General features: G+C 42.8%; 1 protein-coding gene across 2 annotated transcripts in view; it reads left to right on the plus strand.

Moving 5' to 3' along the window:
• Nucleotides 1–12,730, plus strand: part of CSF3R (colony stimulating factor 3 receptor) — a 91,694-nt gene that overhangs the window by 30,092 nt on the left and 48,872 nt on the right. Inside the window, exons 2-4 of one of the 2 annotated variants that reach the window (XM_040424416.1) lie at nucleotides 4,123–4,252; nucleotides 7,293–7,408; nucleotides 9,690–9,965. In XM_040424416.1, the coding sequence (XP_040280350.1) occupies nucleotides 7,354–7,408; nucleotides 9,690–9,965 (331 nt within the window). In that variant the 5' untranslated portion in view covers nucleotides 4,123–4,252; nucleotides 7,293–7,353. The remainder of the gene's footprint in view (nucleotides 1–4,122; nucleotides 4,253–7,292; nucleotides 7,409–9,689; nucleotides 9,966–12,730) is intronic. The other variant, XM_040424415.1, reaches the window with a different exon arrangement.

Raw genomic sequence — 12,730 nt, forward strand, 5'->3', positions numbered from 1 at the left:
GGCAAATAAAAAAAAAATTGTGTCACTAATACACGCCAAAAAGGGCTGTAATTTTCGCACTTCACCACACAACAGCTAATAAGCCCTTTTTGTTTCCCACTAATACAAGCCAAAAATTTCTTTAGAACACATAACTGCCTCTGAATAGCAGGTGTATTGTTTAAAAGAAGCACGGGTGTGAGGGTCCGGGTTAGGATGATATATCTGAACCACCTGCCCCCACATGCCGCTGTTCAATGGCCTACTACAGAGGCAGCACAGGCATTACTGCTACTTATGCTTTGGCATTTACTATATGAGGTGGGGCCCAGCATCTTTGGAAAAATACTTAAATATCAGTCAATCACTGTTCAAAAATGTTTTTTCGTTCATATTTTGTTGTATGTTTTCTCATTTGAGTTGCCTGGGTTGGTACAAAAGAAGCTAGGATTGATCACCACATCCAGCCCAACATGGCGTCGGTGAATGTAACTACTTTCAATGTCAGAGACCTTAACACACCTCAAAAAAGGTCGCAGATTCTTACTCTCTTAGGGAAAAGCGACATATGCTTCCTGCAAGAAACGCATTTTTAAGAAGGCAAAATCCCTAAAATGTCCCACACAAAATACTCACAATGGTTCCATTGCACATAGCAATCAGCTGCGAGAGGTGTTAGCATCGCAATCAGCAAACATATACCCTTCACGCTCATAGCAATACAACAAGATCCTGAGTTTTTTTTAGCACATGAAGTCTTTCCTAGCACTGTAGTACACTGGAAAATGGCAGAATTCAAGATGGCTGAGGCTATTTAAAGGGCTGTGACATCACAGGGCTGGCTGGCTGCTGATTAGCAGCATGCATGGCATTATGGGTGATCCCGCGTTCCCAGAGTTCCTTGCTCCATGTCCTCACATGTGCAGCAGCCATTTTAGGAAAAAATGCGATTCGTTACCACGAAGCGTGAGGAGATTCGGATTCGGTGCGAATGGAATTTTTCCTGAAATTCGGATCAAATTCCACTTTGTCAACTTCGATTCACTTATCTCTACTCATTAATATCAGATTGTTGGGGGTCTGACTCCAAGCAACCCCACAAATCTGCTGTTTGAAGGGGCTGCAGTGCTTGTGCAAGCATTGTGTCCTCTTCAGTGTTTACCTTCACGCCATCTAGATTGTAGTAGTGGTGCAGTGTAATTACACCTACACCTGTGGTAATTAAGTGAATTCAAGAGAAAGCTGTAATTACACTGCATCGCCACTAAAATGAAGTCAACATGCAGGTAGACATTTAAAAGGACGCAGCCCACTCACATGCACAGCAGCCCCTTCAAACAGCTGATCGGTGTGGGTGCAAGAAGTCAAACCCCCACCAATCTGATATTGACGACCTATCCTAGTAATTGGTCTTCAATATCAGAAAACTGGACAACCACTTTAACCCCTTAACAATTTTTAGAAGCTGCCCATGATCCCAAAGATAGCATAAACATATACAGCGTAAATATCAAAATTCTAGCCAATATTTTAATGACCACTACAAAGCAGTTCATTGGAGCATTCATTACCTAGAAAAAAAGCGGGCTTGGGCCCTGGCAGACAGTCTACATCCAAAGGCTCTGACTTCTTAATATACAGATAAAAATATAAAAAATGCTATATTTAATTTTACTTTCTCCCCCTTATTTCTAACTCTTTTCCCTTTATGGTTTTTCCAAGCATGCTCTATTTGCCACATTTGGCCCCAAATCCATTTCATAACTCCAAATTAAATTTCCACAGCACCATTTTTCTGATCTGATTCTTTTTGAGTTCTATTTGACAGTAAAACAATCATCTTTACATGTCACTGACAATATGACCATGTCACTATTATGCTACTTTTGTGTTCAGTTTTAATCAAAATGATTGACAAATACAATATACAATTCATTTTATTAGGGTAAGAATACATCAAGCACCTACCTGTGGCCTGAAACTCTTTAACTGGGTTTTCAAATGGTTACTTGTTTGGTCACATGATTTTGCTGGCAATAGTGTAGTTTTGACCGCATAAAAAAAGCTTTTCCAAGTAAAACTGTGATATAACTTGAGAACCCCTGCAGCCAATTAAAGTACTTGAAAATCTTGCAGGTAGGATTTTGGATGTTCCTCCATGACCTGTCTGGCGTGTTCCTTGGTTTTAATCATGCTGTTTGATCACTGATGTTCTCTAACAAACCTCTGAGGCCTTCACAGAACAGCTGTAGTCTTACTTAGAATACATTACACACAGGTAGACTCTATTTACTAATTAGGTGACTTCTGAAAGCAATTGGTCACACTTGGTTTGATTTAGGGGTATCAGAGCACAGGGGGCTGAATACAAATGCATGCCACACTTTTCACATAATTTTTTCAAAAAAAATGTTGAAAACCATGTATAATTTTCTTTTCTACTTCACACATAATTGCTACTTTGTGTTGGTCTACCACATAAAATCCCATTAAAATACATTTAAGTTTGTGGGTGTAACATGAAAAAATGTAAAAAAAAAATGTGGAAAAGTTCAAGGGGTATGAATACTTTTAAGAGATGAAAAAACTCACTGAAAAAAGTGGCCTAAACGGGTGAAAATGCTTCAAACCCAGACACTGTAGCGTGTCTATAACCGGGGGAGCAATTCCTCCGCATGCGGTCCGCAGACAACGGCAATCCCCAGCAAAAAATTCGCACAATGGAGGATGCCGGGGCGGACCACATGCACCACAAGAGCATCTTACACAAAATGATACATTGTGCAGATGAAAAAATATACATACAAAAATCACTGCAAAAAATGCACCAAAATGATACGCAACTGACAATACTAGCTAATTCCTCAGGCCGATGTTAAAAGCTGAGAACTTTGCCAATATCTTCCAGTCAGGAACATATCGGAGCCCCTCATGCACCACGTCACGGTGTCTCAGCACGCATGGGGTCCTACCACTCAACTGCCCGTGGTGTGTGAACAGGGTCTTAATCAGTGCTAGAAACCAACTCACAGCCAGACTCTCACATGCCTCCATAGTGGTATCACCAATGCACTGTGAGGTTGGATAAAGCTGTGAGCCGCACCCACAACAGACCATGTGACACAGAAGTACCAGGTGCAAAAGAACGTTACCAACACAATGAAGTGGCACATTCCATACACATAAAGAAAAAAAACTCACTGAAAAAAGTGGCCTAAACGGGCGAAAATGCTCCAAACCCAGACACTATAGAGTGTCTATAACCGGGGGAGCAATTCCTCTGCATGCGGTCCGCAGACAACGGCAATCCCCTGCAAAAAATGCGTACAATGGAGAATGCCGGGGCAGACCACATGCACCACAAGGACATCTTACACAAAATGATACATTGTGCAGATGAAAAAATATATACATGCACAAATCACAGCAAAAAATGCACCAAAATGATATGCAACTGACAATACTAGCTAATTCCTCCGCATGCGGGGTTAAAAGCTGAGAACTTTGCCAATATCTTCCAGTCAGGAACATATTGGAGCCCCTCATGCACCACGTCACGGTGTCTCAGCACGCATGGGGTCCTACCACTAAACTGCCCGTGGTGTGTGAACAGGGTCTGAATCAGTGCTAGAAACCAACTCACAGCCAGACTCTCACATGCCTCCATAGTGGTATTCAGACCCTGTTCACACACCACGGGCAGTTGAGTGGTAGGACCCCATGCGTGCTGAGACACCGTGACGTGGTGCATGAGGGGCTCCGATATGTTCCTGACTGGAAGATATTGGCAAAGTTCTCAGCTTTTAACATCGTCCTGGGGTATTAGCTAGTATTGTCAGTTGCGTATCATTTTGGTGCATTTTTTGCAGTGACATTTAAGAGATTAACCTAGACTATAAAGCACAGCAAAAAGGGACATACAGCTATTTGTATATTCTCGTGTAACATAGAATTGAAAGGTAAAAAAGAACATTTATTTCTATGGTAAGACTACTGTTTCTACCATTCTATTTGATGCATTGTCCGTGACACAATGGGGAATACTGAATTGCCGGTTGTAGTTGTTAGTGCAACATTTCCTGTCTTGTTTTCACTGGAAATTTGAGGGACGTGCTCTATTAACTGTCTTATGCTTTACCATAGGTGTAGCAAGTAGTCACTGGAACCAACCTGGAATGGAACTCCACTGATCTATGGCCGCTGCCAACAGCATGCAGTGCAGAAAAAAGGCTATGAATATTATAACTGATTCTTGTAATCATCACACATAAAGGTGAGTATGATATTTTCTCTGTCACTTTCTCTGCCTTCTCTTGGTCCAGGTGTTTTCCAATTGTCAGCAATCTGCTTTGCTTTCCCTGCTGTCTCTTATATGCTCTCTCTGACCCACACTATAGACATATTGTAAATAGGGATGAGCGAACCGACCTTGGATGCTTCATATGATCATATGAGTGCAGGACAATAGCCCCGCGGGCGGCCCGACGTGCACAGCATCAGTGTAATCTATGATGCTGTGTGCTCCAGTGCACATGATTGATAATGCTCCGCGCTTCTCTGTGATCTTTTTACTACAAGACCACAGTGAGATAAAGTTGTCAATGTGATTTTATAGTAAAAAGATCACAGAGGCGCGGAGCATTATCAATCATATTAATGCTCCATGTCTCTGCTGTCCAGTGCGGGGCTTGGCTGTCTTTCATGCAGCAGATTACCCGCACAGCATCCGCTCGTGTGAAACAGCCCTAAGGGTATAGTCACAAGTGGCAGAAACCTCTGTTTCATAATCTGAATGAGGTTGTTTCTGAACCATGTGTATGGATTTCCGAAAACCCAATTCAGATGAATGGGCAGTCACAGAAATTCCTACAACAATATTGCCATGTGTGTGTATACCCTTAGTGCCTGTTAACATGCCGGGTTTTACAGCGTAATTTTGGCACAGACAACCACTCCGAAATTTTGCTGAAAAACCACCAGCAGATGCATCCACCTCCCATTCATTTCAATGGGAAGCAGCGCAGAGGATCGCGGAGTGGTTGCTTAGAACCATGGTCACGCTGAGAATATATGTGTGCCTTCTCTGTATGGCTGTGGCTGAAAGCCGCCGCTCCCCAATTCCTCCCGTTGAGATGTGTGGGAGGCAGAAAGGTCGTGGCGTGCTGGAATTTCCGCGCGACTGTCTGCCCCAAAATTATGCTATAAAACCCACTTTATGAATGGGCCCTAAGGGTGGATGCACACAATGTGGTTTACGTGCGGTTTTTGTACAGGGATTTTGTGCAGAGAAAACACTGTTTTCCACACGTTAGTATTTTGGTCAGTGATTTCCACCAGTGATTGTGAACCAAAACCAGGAGCGGAGCCTACACAGAGATAAGGTATAAGGGCTCATGCACATGAACGTATTTTCTTTCTGTGTCTGTTACATTTCTTTTGTGGGCCGTATGCAGAACCATTCATTTCAATGGATCCGCAAAAAAAAAAAAATGGAAGCTACTCTGTGTGCATTCTGTTTCTGTATGCCCATATGTCTGTTCTGCAAAAAATAGAACATGTCCTATTATTGTCTGTATTATGGACAAGGATGCGACTTGTTCTATTAGGGGCCAGCTGTTTCATTCCGCAAAATACAGAATGCACACGGACGTCATCCACATTTTCTGTCGATCCGTGTTTTGTGGACCGCAAGATACATACGGTCATATGCATGAGCCCTAAGGGCTCAAAATCCCTGATGGAAATCACTGACTGAACACTGATGTGTGAATGAGTCATTATACAGTACCAGCAAAGTGATTCACAAATCTAATGTGCACTTTGCTTTTTTTTTTTTGGGGGGGCCAGGAAACTGACCTATCTGTAGCATTTCAATTGTTTGTGAGATTCTGCACCTTCTGTAAAGTGGTTTTCCACATAGACTTCAATGGGGTGGTTTACATAAACAAAAAATCCGCACAAAAATCTGAATAAAAACTGTATAAAAAAAGCACCAAAACTGCAATAAATTGTGCAAATTTATGTGCGGTTTTGGTATGGATTTTATGCGCACAAATCTGCACCATGTGCAGCCACCCTAAGGCCGCTTTCACACGAGCGTGTCCGGATAAGCTCCGGATGCGTTGCGGCAAACCCGCGCGAGTAGGTACCCAATTGCAGTCAGTTTTGACTGCGATTGCATTCCGTTGTTCAGTTTTTATCGCGCGGGTGCAATGCGTTTTGCACGGGCATGATAAAAAACTGAATGTGGTACCCAGACCCGAACTTCTTCACAGAAGTTCAGGTTTGGGTTCAAGGTTGTGTAGATTGTATTATTATTAAATTTAACTAACCTTAATCCACTTTTTCGCGCAGCCGGCATCTCTTCTGTCTTCTTCTTTGAGGAATAGGACCTTTTGATGACGTCACTGCGCTCATCACATGGTCCATCACAAGATCTTTTTCCCATGGTGATGGATCATGTGACGGACCATGTGATGATCGCAGTGACGTCATCAAAGGTCCTTTTCCTGTACACAGCAAAGAAGAAGACAGAAGAGAAGCCGGGCTGCGCAAGCAAGTGGATTAAGGTGAGTTAAATTATTAATATTATTTTTTTAACCCCTCCAGCCCTATTGTACTATGCATTCTGTATTAAGAATGCTATTATTTTCCCTTATAACCATGTTATAAGGGAAAATAATAATGATCGGGTCCCCATCCCGATTGTCTCCTAGCAACCGTGCGTGAAAATTGCACCGCATCCGCACTTGCATGCGGATGCTTGCGATTTTCACGCAGTCCCATTCACTTCTATGGGGCCTGCGTTGTGTGAAAAATGCACAAAATAGAGCATGCTGCGATTTTCACTCAACGCACAAGTGATGCGTGAAAATCACCGCTCATGTGAACAGCCCCATAGAAATGAATGGGTCCGGATTCAGTGCGGGTGCAATGCGTTCACCTCACACATTGCACCTGCGTGGAAAACTCGCCCGTGTGAAAGGGGCCTAAAGCTACAAAACCCCTTTTTTACTCCTCAGAGATTTATGGTACAAAAAAATGTCGGGATCCGTGTTTTGTGGACCCACAATTTGCAGACAGCAAAACACTTACCTAAGTTTGCCAGTTTTACACTTTAACATCAGTCACCATAATAAATCTTGGACAGTATTAGTAAATCTACCCCGCTGTTGATAAAAAAAAATATAAAAAAAATCTGTTTTCCTGAATTTTAAATTCTTCAAAGCATCCTACTGTACAATTGTCCATTGTATTACTTTATGTATACTCCATCTATGCTTACACATAACAACGTATTTCTTACTTGCCAGGCAAAACTTATGTAGTCATCCTAATTCTTCAACAGCTTATGGTGCAAACAAAACTAAAGACATGTATAATGACAAGGGTGTGCCTCTAGTGCTGCTGCTTCTCTTTGCAGCACAAGGTAAGCCATTTTATATGACTGTGTCTGCAATGTAACAATAATTTAGAGGACATACAGTGGTGGCAGCACAATATAAAAGCTAAGGGGGGAATTTATAAACCATCATGCCAATTTTTTGGCGTAAAAAAGTAGCAAACCCTGGGTTTGCGAATTTTTAAATGCCACTGTGCCAAAAATCTAGGCACAAAAGATGTTTCTTTGCCGCCCTTGTCACTCACCTTTGTGTGTGGGCAGGGTGTCAAAGTGTAGTTCACTGTATCACTTGTTGCCATGCATGCTGGCTGCAGGCGCTCTTGTTTACTGGCTGCATGTTGGGTATATGCTGGTTGCTTGGGGCTGCGTGCTGGTTACAATCTCCTGTGTGTGAACGGTGAATTTGTAGTCCTCGTGTCTGCTTTACAGTGTAGTTCCTAACACTGCTTGTCGTGCAAGCTGGCTGCATTTGCGCGTACTGGCTGCGGGCTGCTCCTTGTGCTAGTTGCTTGGGTGCTGCATGCTGGCTGCAGTCTTCTGTGTCTTAATGTGGGCCTGTGTATGTGGATATTCCCTGTGTTTGTATCACAGGACAGTTCTCTGTGTTGCCGTGTTGGCTGGCTGGCTGGCTGCAATATTGCATACTGGCTGTGGGCGTTTCCCAAGTATGCTGGCTGCCTGTGGTGCTTGCTGGCTATGGTGTTCTGTGCATAGTGTGAACTGTCTCCTGTGTTTTGTATGCTCTGTGTTCAAAGGGTTAATGTTTCCCTGGTCTGTGTGCGGTGATTACCAGTTGGTCAGGTGCTCTCAGCCAGCTATATAGACCTGTGAGCTGTGTGCCTGATGCAGTCTGTCTCCAGCTTGTCTGTGTGTAAGGTGTATGCTCCTGACCTGGATGTTTGCCATTCTACTCTGATCTGTGTGGTCACCTGGTATTTCATTGATGTCACCATGTCTCTGTGTCTTTGGCCTTGTCTGATTGAGAATGCCATGCATCCATTCCACATGGTTTCCGGTGTCATGTCTCTGCAGCTCTTTCTGTGACCACCATGCATCTGTTCCGCATGGGGTCCAGGTATCTGCCTGTCTCATGTCTGAGCAGCTCTGTCTGTGACTACCATGCATCCGTTCTGTATGGGGTCCAGGCATTTGTCCTTGTCCATCTGTGTTTCAGTATGTGATTTATGTCTGAACTGTGCCCTATGTTTCTGGTTGTTTAGGTTCCAGTTTCAGGTTTTTTTTGTGACTGGACCGCTGGTATTATGCACCAGTGTCGGTTATCTTGCAGGTATCGACCTAGTCCACTGGGACCATCCCAGGAGGTAGCGCCCTGGTGAACCCTTGGGAAAGTCTATCCACACCATCAGGGGTACTGTGAAGATCGAGGGTTCACTTTGACAACAACTTTAGGGTTTGGCACCAAGTCAAACCTGTGTACTTGGTCCAGTGGTGATCCATCTGCCACTGTTTACCCTGCCTGTTTGTCCAAGATTATGCCTTTCGTGTTGGGTCATGTTTAATAAAGTCTCATTTTGCCTTCTCTGATCCTTTTGCCTGGTTTTTGTATGCTCGTGATTTGTTCAGAGGTTCTGTTGACCCCCTAGAACATGATACAGGGGCATTAGCCCAGTCACATCATGATATACAGCAGTTTTCTGGTTTAAATGATGAGTGAAATCTACCCCAGTTATGAGCTGGCGTTGATTTCATTTTGGACACTTGGACTGCCAGAGAAGGTGCCTAATTTATGATTAGGCATGCGCCTTGTCATAAATTAAGTATATTCTCCAGAGGCACAGGTGATGCAAAGGCTAGCATATAGCGCCAGTCTTTGATAAATTCCCAAGTGTCACCAAAAAATTGTGATGTTCTGCTTGTAAAATGGCAACGCTTTTCGGGACTGAACCAGCCCTTTCCTCAGGCATCACACAACTGAGCACCACTTCCTCTTCAAAAAGCTGATCGGAGGGGGGTGTCGGGTGTCGGACACTGTTCAGATATTGATGACCTTTCCTAACGATATGTATGGCCTGCACAACTCCTTTAAGGCCCTATTACTGCATGCTTTCCTGTCTGCAGCAGTGGGATCCTTTACACTTTGAAATGTGTGATTTTTTTTTTTTTTTTTTTTTTTTTTTTTATATATATATATATATATATGACAAAATGAATAAAACCACATACTCTATATATTGACACCCCTGTTATTCCTTGCAACTATAATTTACTACAGTTACAAATAAAAATTCACAATATGCATTTTTTAATTAGCATACAATAGTCATTGCATCATCTTCTTCTTCTATAGGTGTCCAGTCCTGTCAAATTACTGCAACTTCTTCAGTCATTCAAATTGGTTCCCCTCTGTCTGCTTCCTGTGACTGCTTTCACTTAAGTGGGAAATCTGAAGTAATCTGGAAACTAGATGACAATTTTGTCCCATGTAGTGGATCCAGCAATGTTCAGGCGAACAATTGTTCAGTGTACTTTCAAAGCTTTGACAAGACCTCAGGATTGCTCCAGTGTTACATCAACAGTAGTGATGGACTTCAGCTCATGGACCAAATTAACATCAAGGCTGGTTGTGAGTTTCACTTTTTTATGTATAATTAATCGACATTTGTAGAGGTTCTCTACCTTAAAAAAAAGAGCAATGGAATGTTGTCAGCACAGTGCCAGTCAAACACTGCTAAAGCCCCTTACATGGTGCTCTCCAGCTGTCTCGAATTACTCAGGTTATTTCAGCATAAAGCCTCATTCACACGTCAGTGTTTCACATACGTGTGCTGTACATGTTCTCCGCGGACAGCACACGTCCTCATTCATTTGAATGTGTGTATTCCCACATCAGTGTTTTAGCACGGTGCGTGGGTCTGTGTTTTCAGCACGGATGCATGTCCTATCTTGGTCCGTGTTCCCAGATCCCTCACGCCTATTATAGTCTATGGGTCAGTGAAAAACACGGTCGCCATCCGTGTTACATCCGTATTTCACGGATCATTAAGAAGAGATGCTTTGAAAATTATTTTCCAGCTGTTCAGTGTCAGTGAAACACGGATGCAACACGGACAGCAAAAAACCGACCCACGGACCCAACATTGATCTGTCACGGGAGAAACCACGGATTGAACACGGTCCGTGTTACCACTGATCCAAAACTGACACTGACGTCTGCATGAGGTATAAGGCTACATGCACACAACTGTGGTGTGTTTTGCAGTCCGCAAATCGTGGATCTGCAAAACACGGATGGCGTCCGTGCGCATTCCGCAATTTGCGGAACGGCACGGACAGCCTTTAATATAACTGCCTATTCTTGTCTGTAAAGCGCGGACTGGAATAGGACATGTTATATTTTTTTTGCGGAGCAACGGATGTGGACAGCACACTGAGTGCTGTCCGCATCTTTTGCGGCCCCGTTGAAGTGAATGGGTCCGCATCCGAGCCGCCAAAACTGCGGCTCGGATGCGGACCAAAACAAAGGCCGTGTGCATGAGGCCTAAGGCCTCTTTCACAGATATTTTTTGTCATTCTTTTTAAGTCCGTAAAATGCCCAAAGTTATGTGGCTTTTTTGTTGCATTTTTTGCAGTTTTTTTAACAGATGTTTTAGTATATGTAGATTTATTGTATTTGTTTTTTGCAAGCTACGCATTTTTGCAGCCACCTCTTATTTCATGTATGGTGACGTAAAAAATAAATAAATAAATGTACAAACACACACAAAAAACAAAAACCACATTGACACATGCATTTTTTGAAGCGGGGTAAAATCAACTAATATCAATGGCATAGAAAAGGCAGAAAATAAGTAAAAAAAGAAAATGCCATACCCAGATAATGCTGCGATTACCCAAAGAAATGCCATGGACCCAAAAAATGCCACACAAGTTAATAAAAACACCACAAAAAAAGTCATGTTTTAGGCAACATTCACATGACCGTATGAATGAGTCCGCATCCGTTCTGCAATTTCTTTTCTATAGGGCCACAAAAGATGCGGACAGCACACCACGTGCTGTCCGCATCTGCTGCTCCGTGCCGCGGTCCCGCAAAAAAATTTTTATGATAGTGACGGCATGTGCGATCCGCAAATTGCGGAACGCACATGGACCAGTATCCGTGTTTTACGGATATGCAATTAGCGGATTCCAAAAACACCATGTTCATGTGAATGTAGCCTTGCGGACAAGAATAGGCATTTTTTATGATAGCGGCAGCATGTGCAGGCCGCAAATTGTGGAACGCACATGGGCCGGTATCCGTGTTAGGCTACATTGACATGAACGTGGTTACCGGCCGCACATGTTGCCGCTGTCATAGAAAATGCCTACTCCTGTCCGCAATTTTTTTGAGGGGCCGCAGCACGGAGCAACGGATGTGGACAGCACACATCGTGCTGTCCGCATCTTTTGTGGCCCCATAGAAATCAATGGGTCTGCACCCGTTCCGCAAAATTGCAGAACGGATGTGAACTCATTCATACGGTTTCATAACTTACCATAGACTTACAGCTAACATGTTGAGGCACAATTTTTGAAGTTAAAAATGCTGCCATTAAAAAAAAATAATAATTATGTTCAAAACCAACCTAAGTTAAAACTGACAAGGAATGTGGTAAAGGAGCAAGATTATGTGTCTGTGGCAACTGACTGCACAAATGCTGTAGGTGACAACAATTATGGTGCAACAATTAAGAAATGAAAATAAATGATAATATAAAAGGTAAAAATGACAATAAGTTGTTTATAGTAAATGTTTTATTTCATTTATTGATTACACTTATTACACAGAAAGTAGCTACTAACTTGTTGGTCTCTAGTCTATATTTGTTCCCTTCTTACTAAAATATGGTGTTTCCTCCATAAAACTGCTGATTTTTACATTTATTAGGAGTCTGAGAGATTGTTAGGCTTATTTTAGATGGATTATAAAAAACATATCAAAATACAACCGGTCCTACTTTAAATTATCTAGGGCTATGTCATTAGTTCTTACTTTGTACATTGTTGGCGTTGCGAATGGAGATATGGAGAGTCGGCTACGCGTTATCATTGGTCTAAGGGTTTTAAATTTAGAAGTCTAATTGAGATATAGCTATTCTCTGACTTTGCTCCTTTTTGTTTTATTATATCTACATGCTGTTTAGTCCTCAAGATTTTACCTTAAAGGGGTTATCCCACTATGCATTTTCATACTTACCTGCTGCCTGCGCGCCGTTCTCTTCCTGGTTTCTGGCTGGGGGCGGGCTTCATCTTGATTGAAGTCTTCTCCCGGCCGGGCCGCGCGCTGGACTGAACGCGCACGCCGCCGCGCATGCGCCATGGTGACTTATTCCTGGCCAGTATGGT

Source organism: Bufo bufo, chromosome 3 (genome assembly GCF_905171765.1).
Source record: "Bufo bufo chromosome 3, aBufBuf1.1, whole genome shotgun sequence".
Lineage (NCBI taxonomy): Eukaryota > Metazoa > Chordata > Amphibia > Anura > Bufonidae > Bufo > Bufo bufo.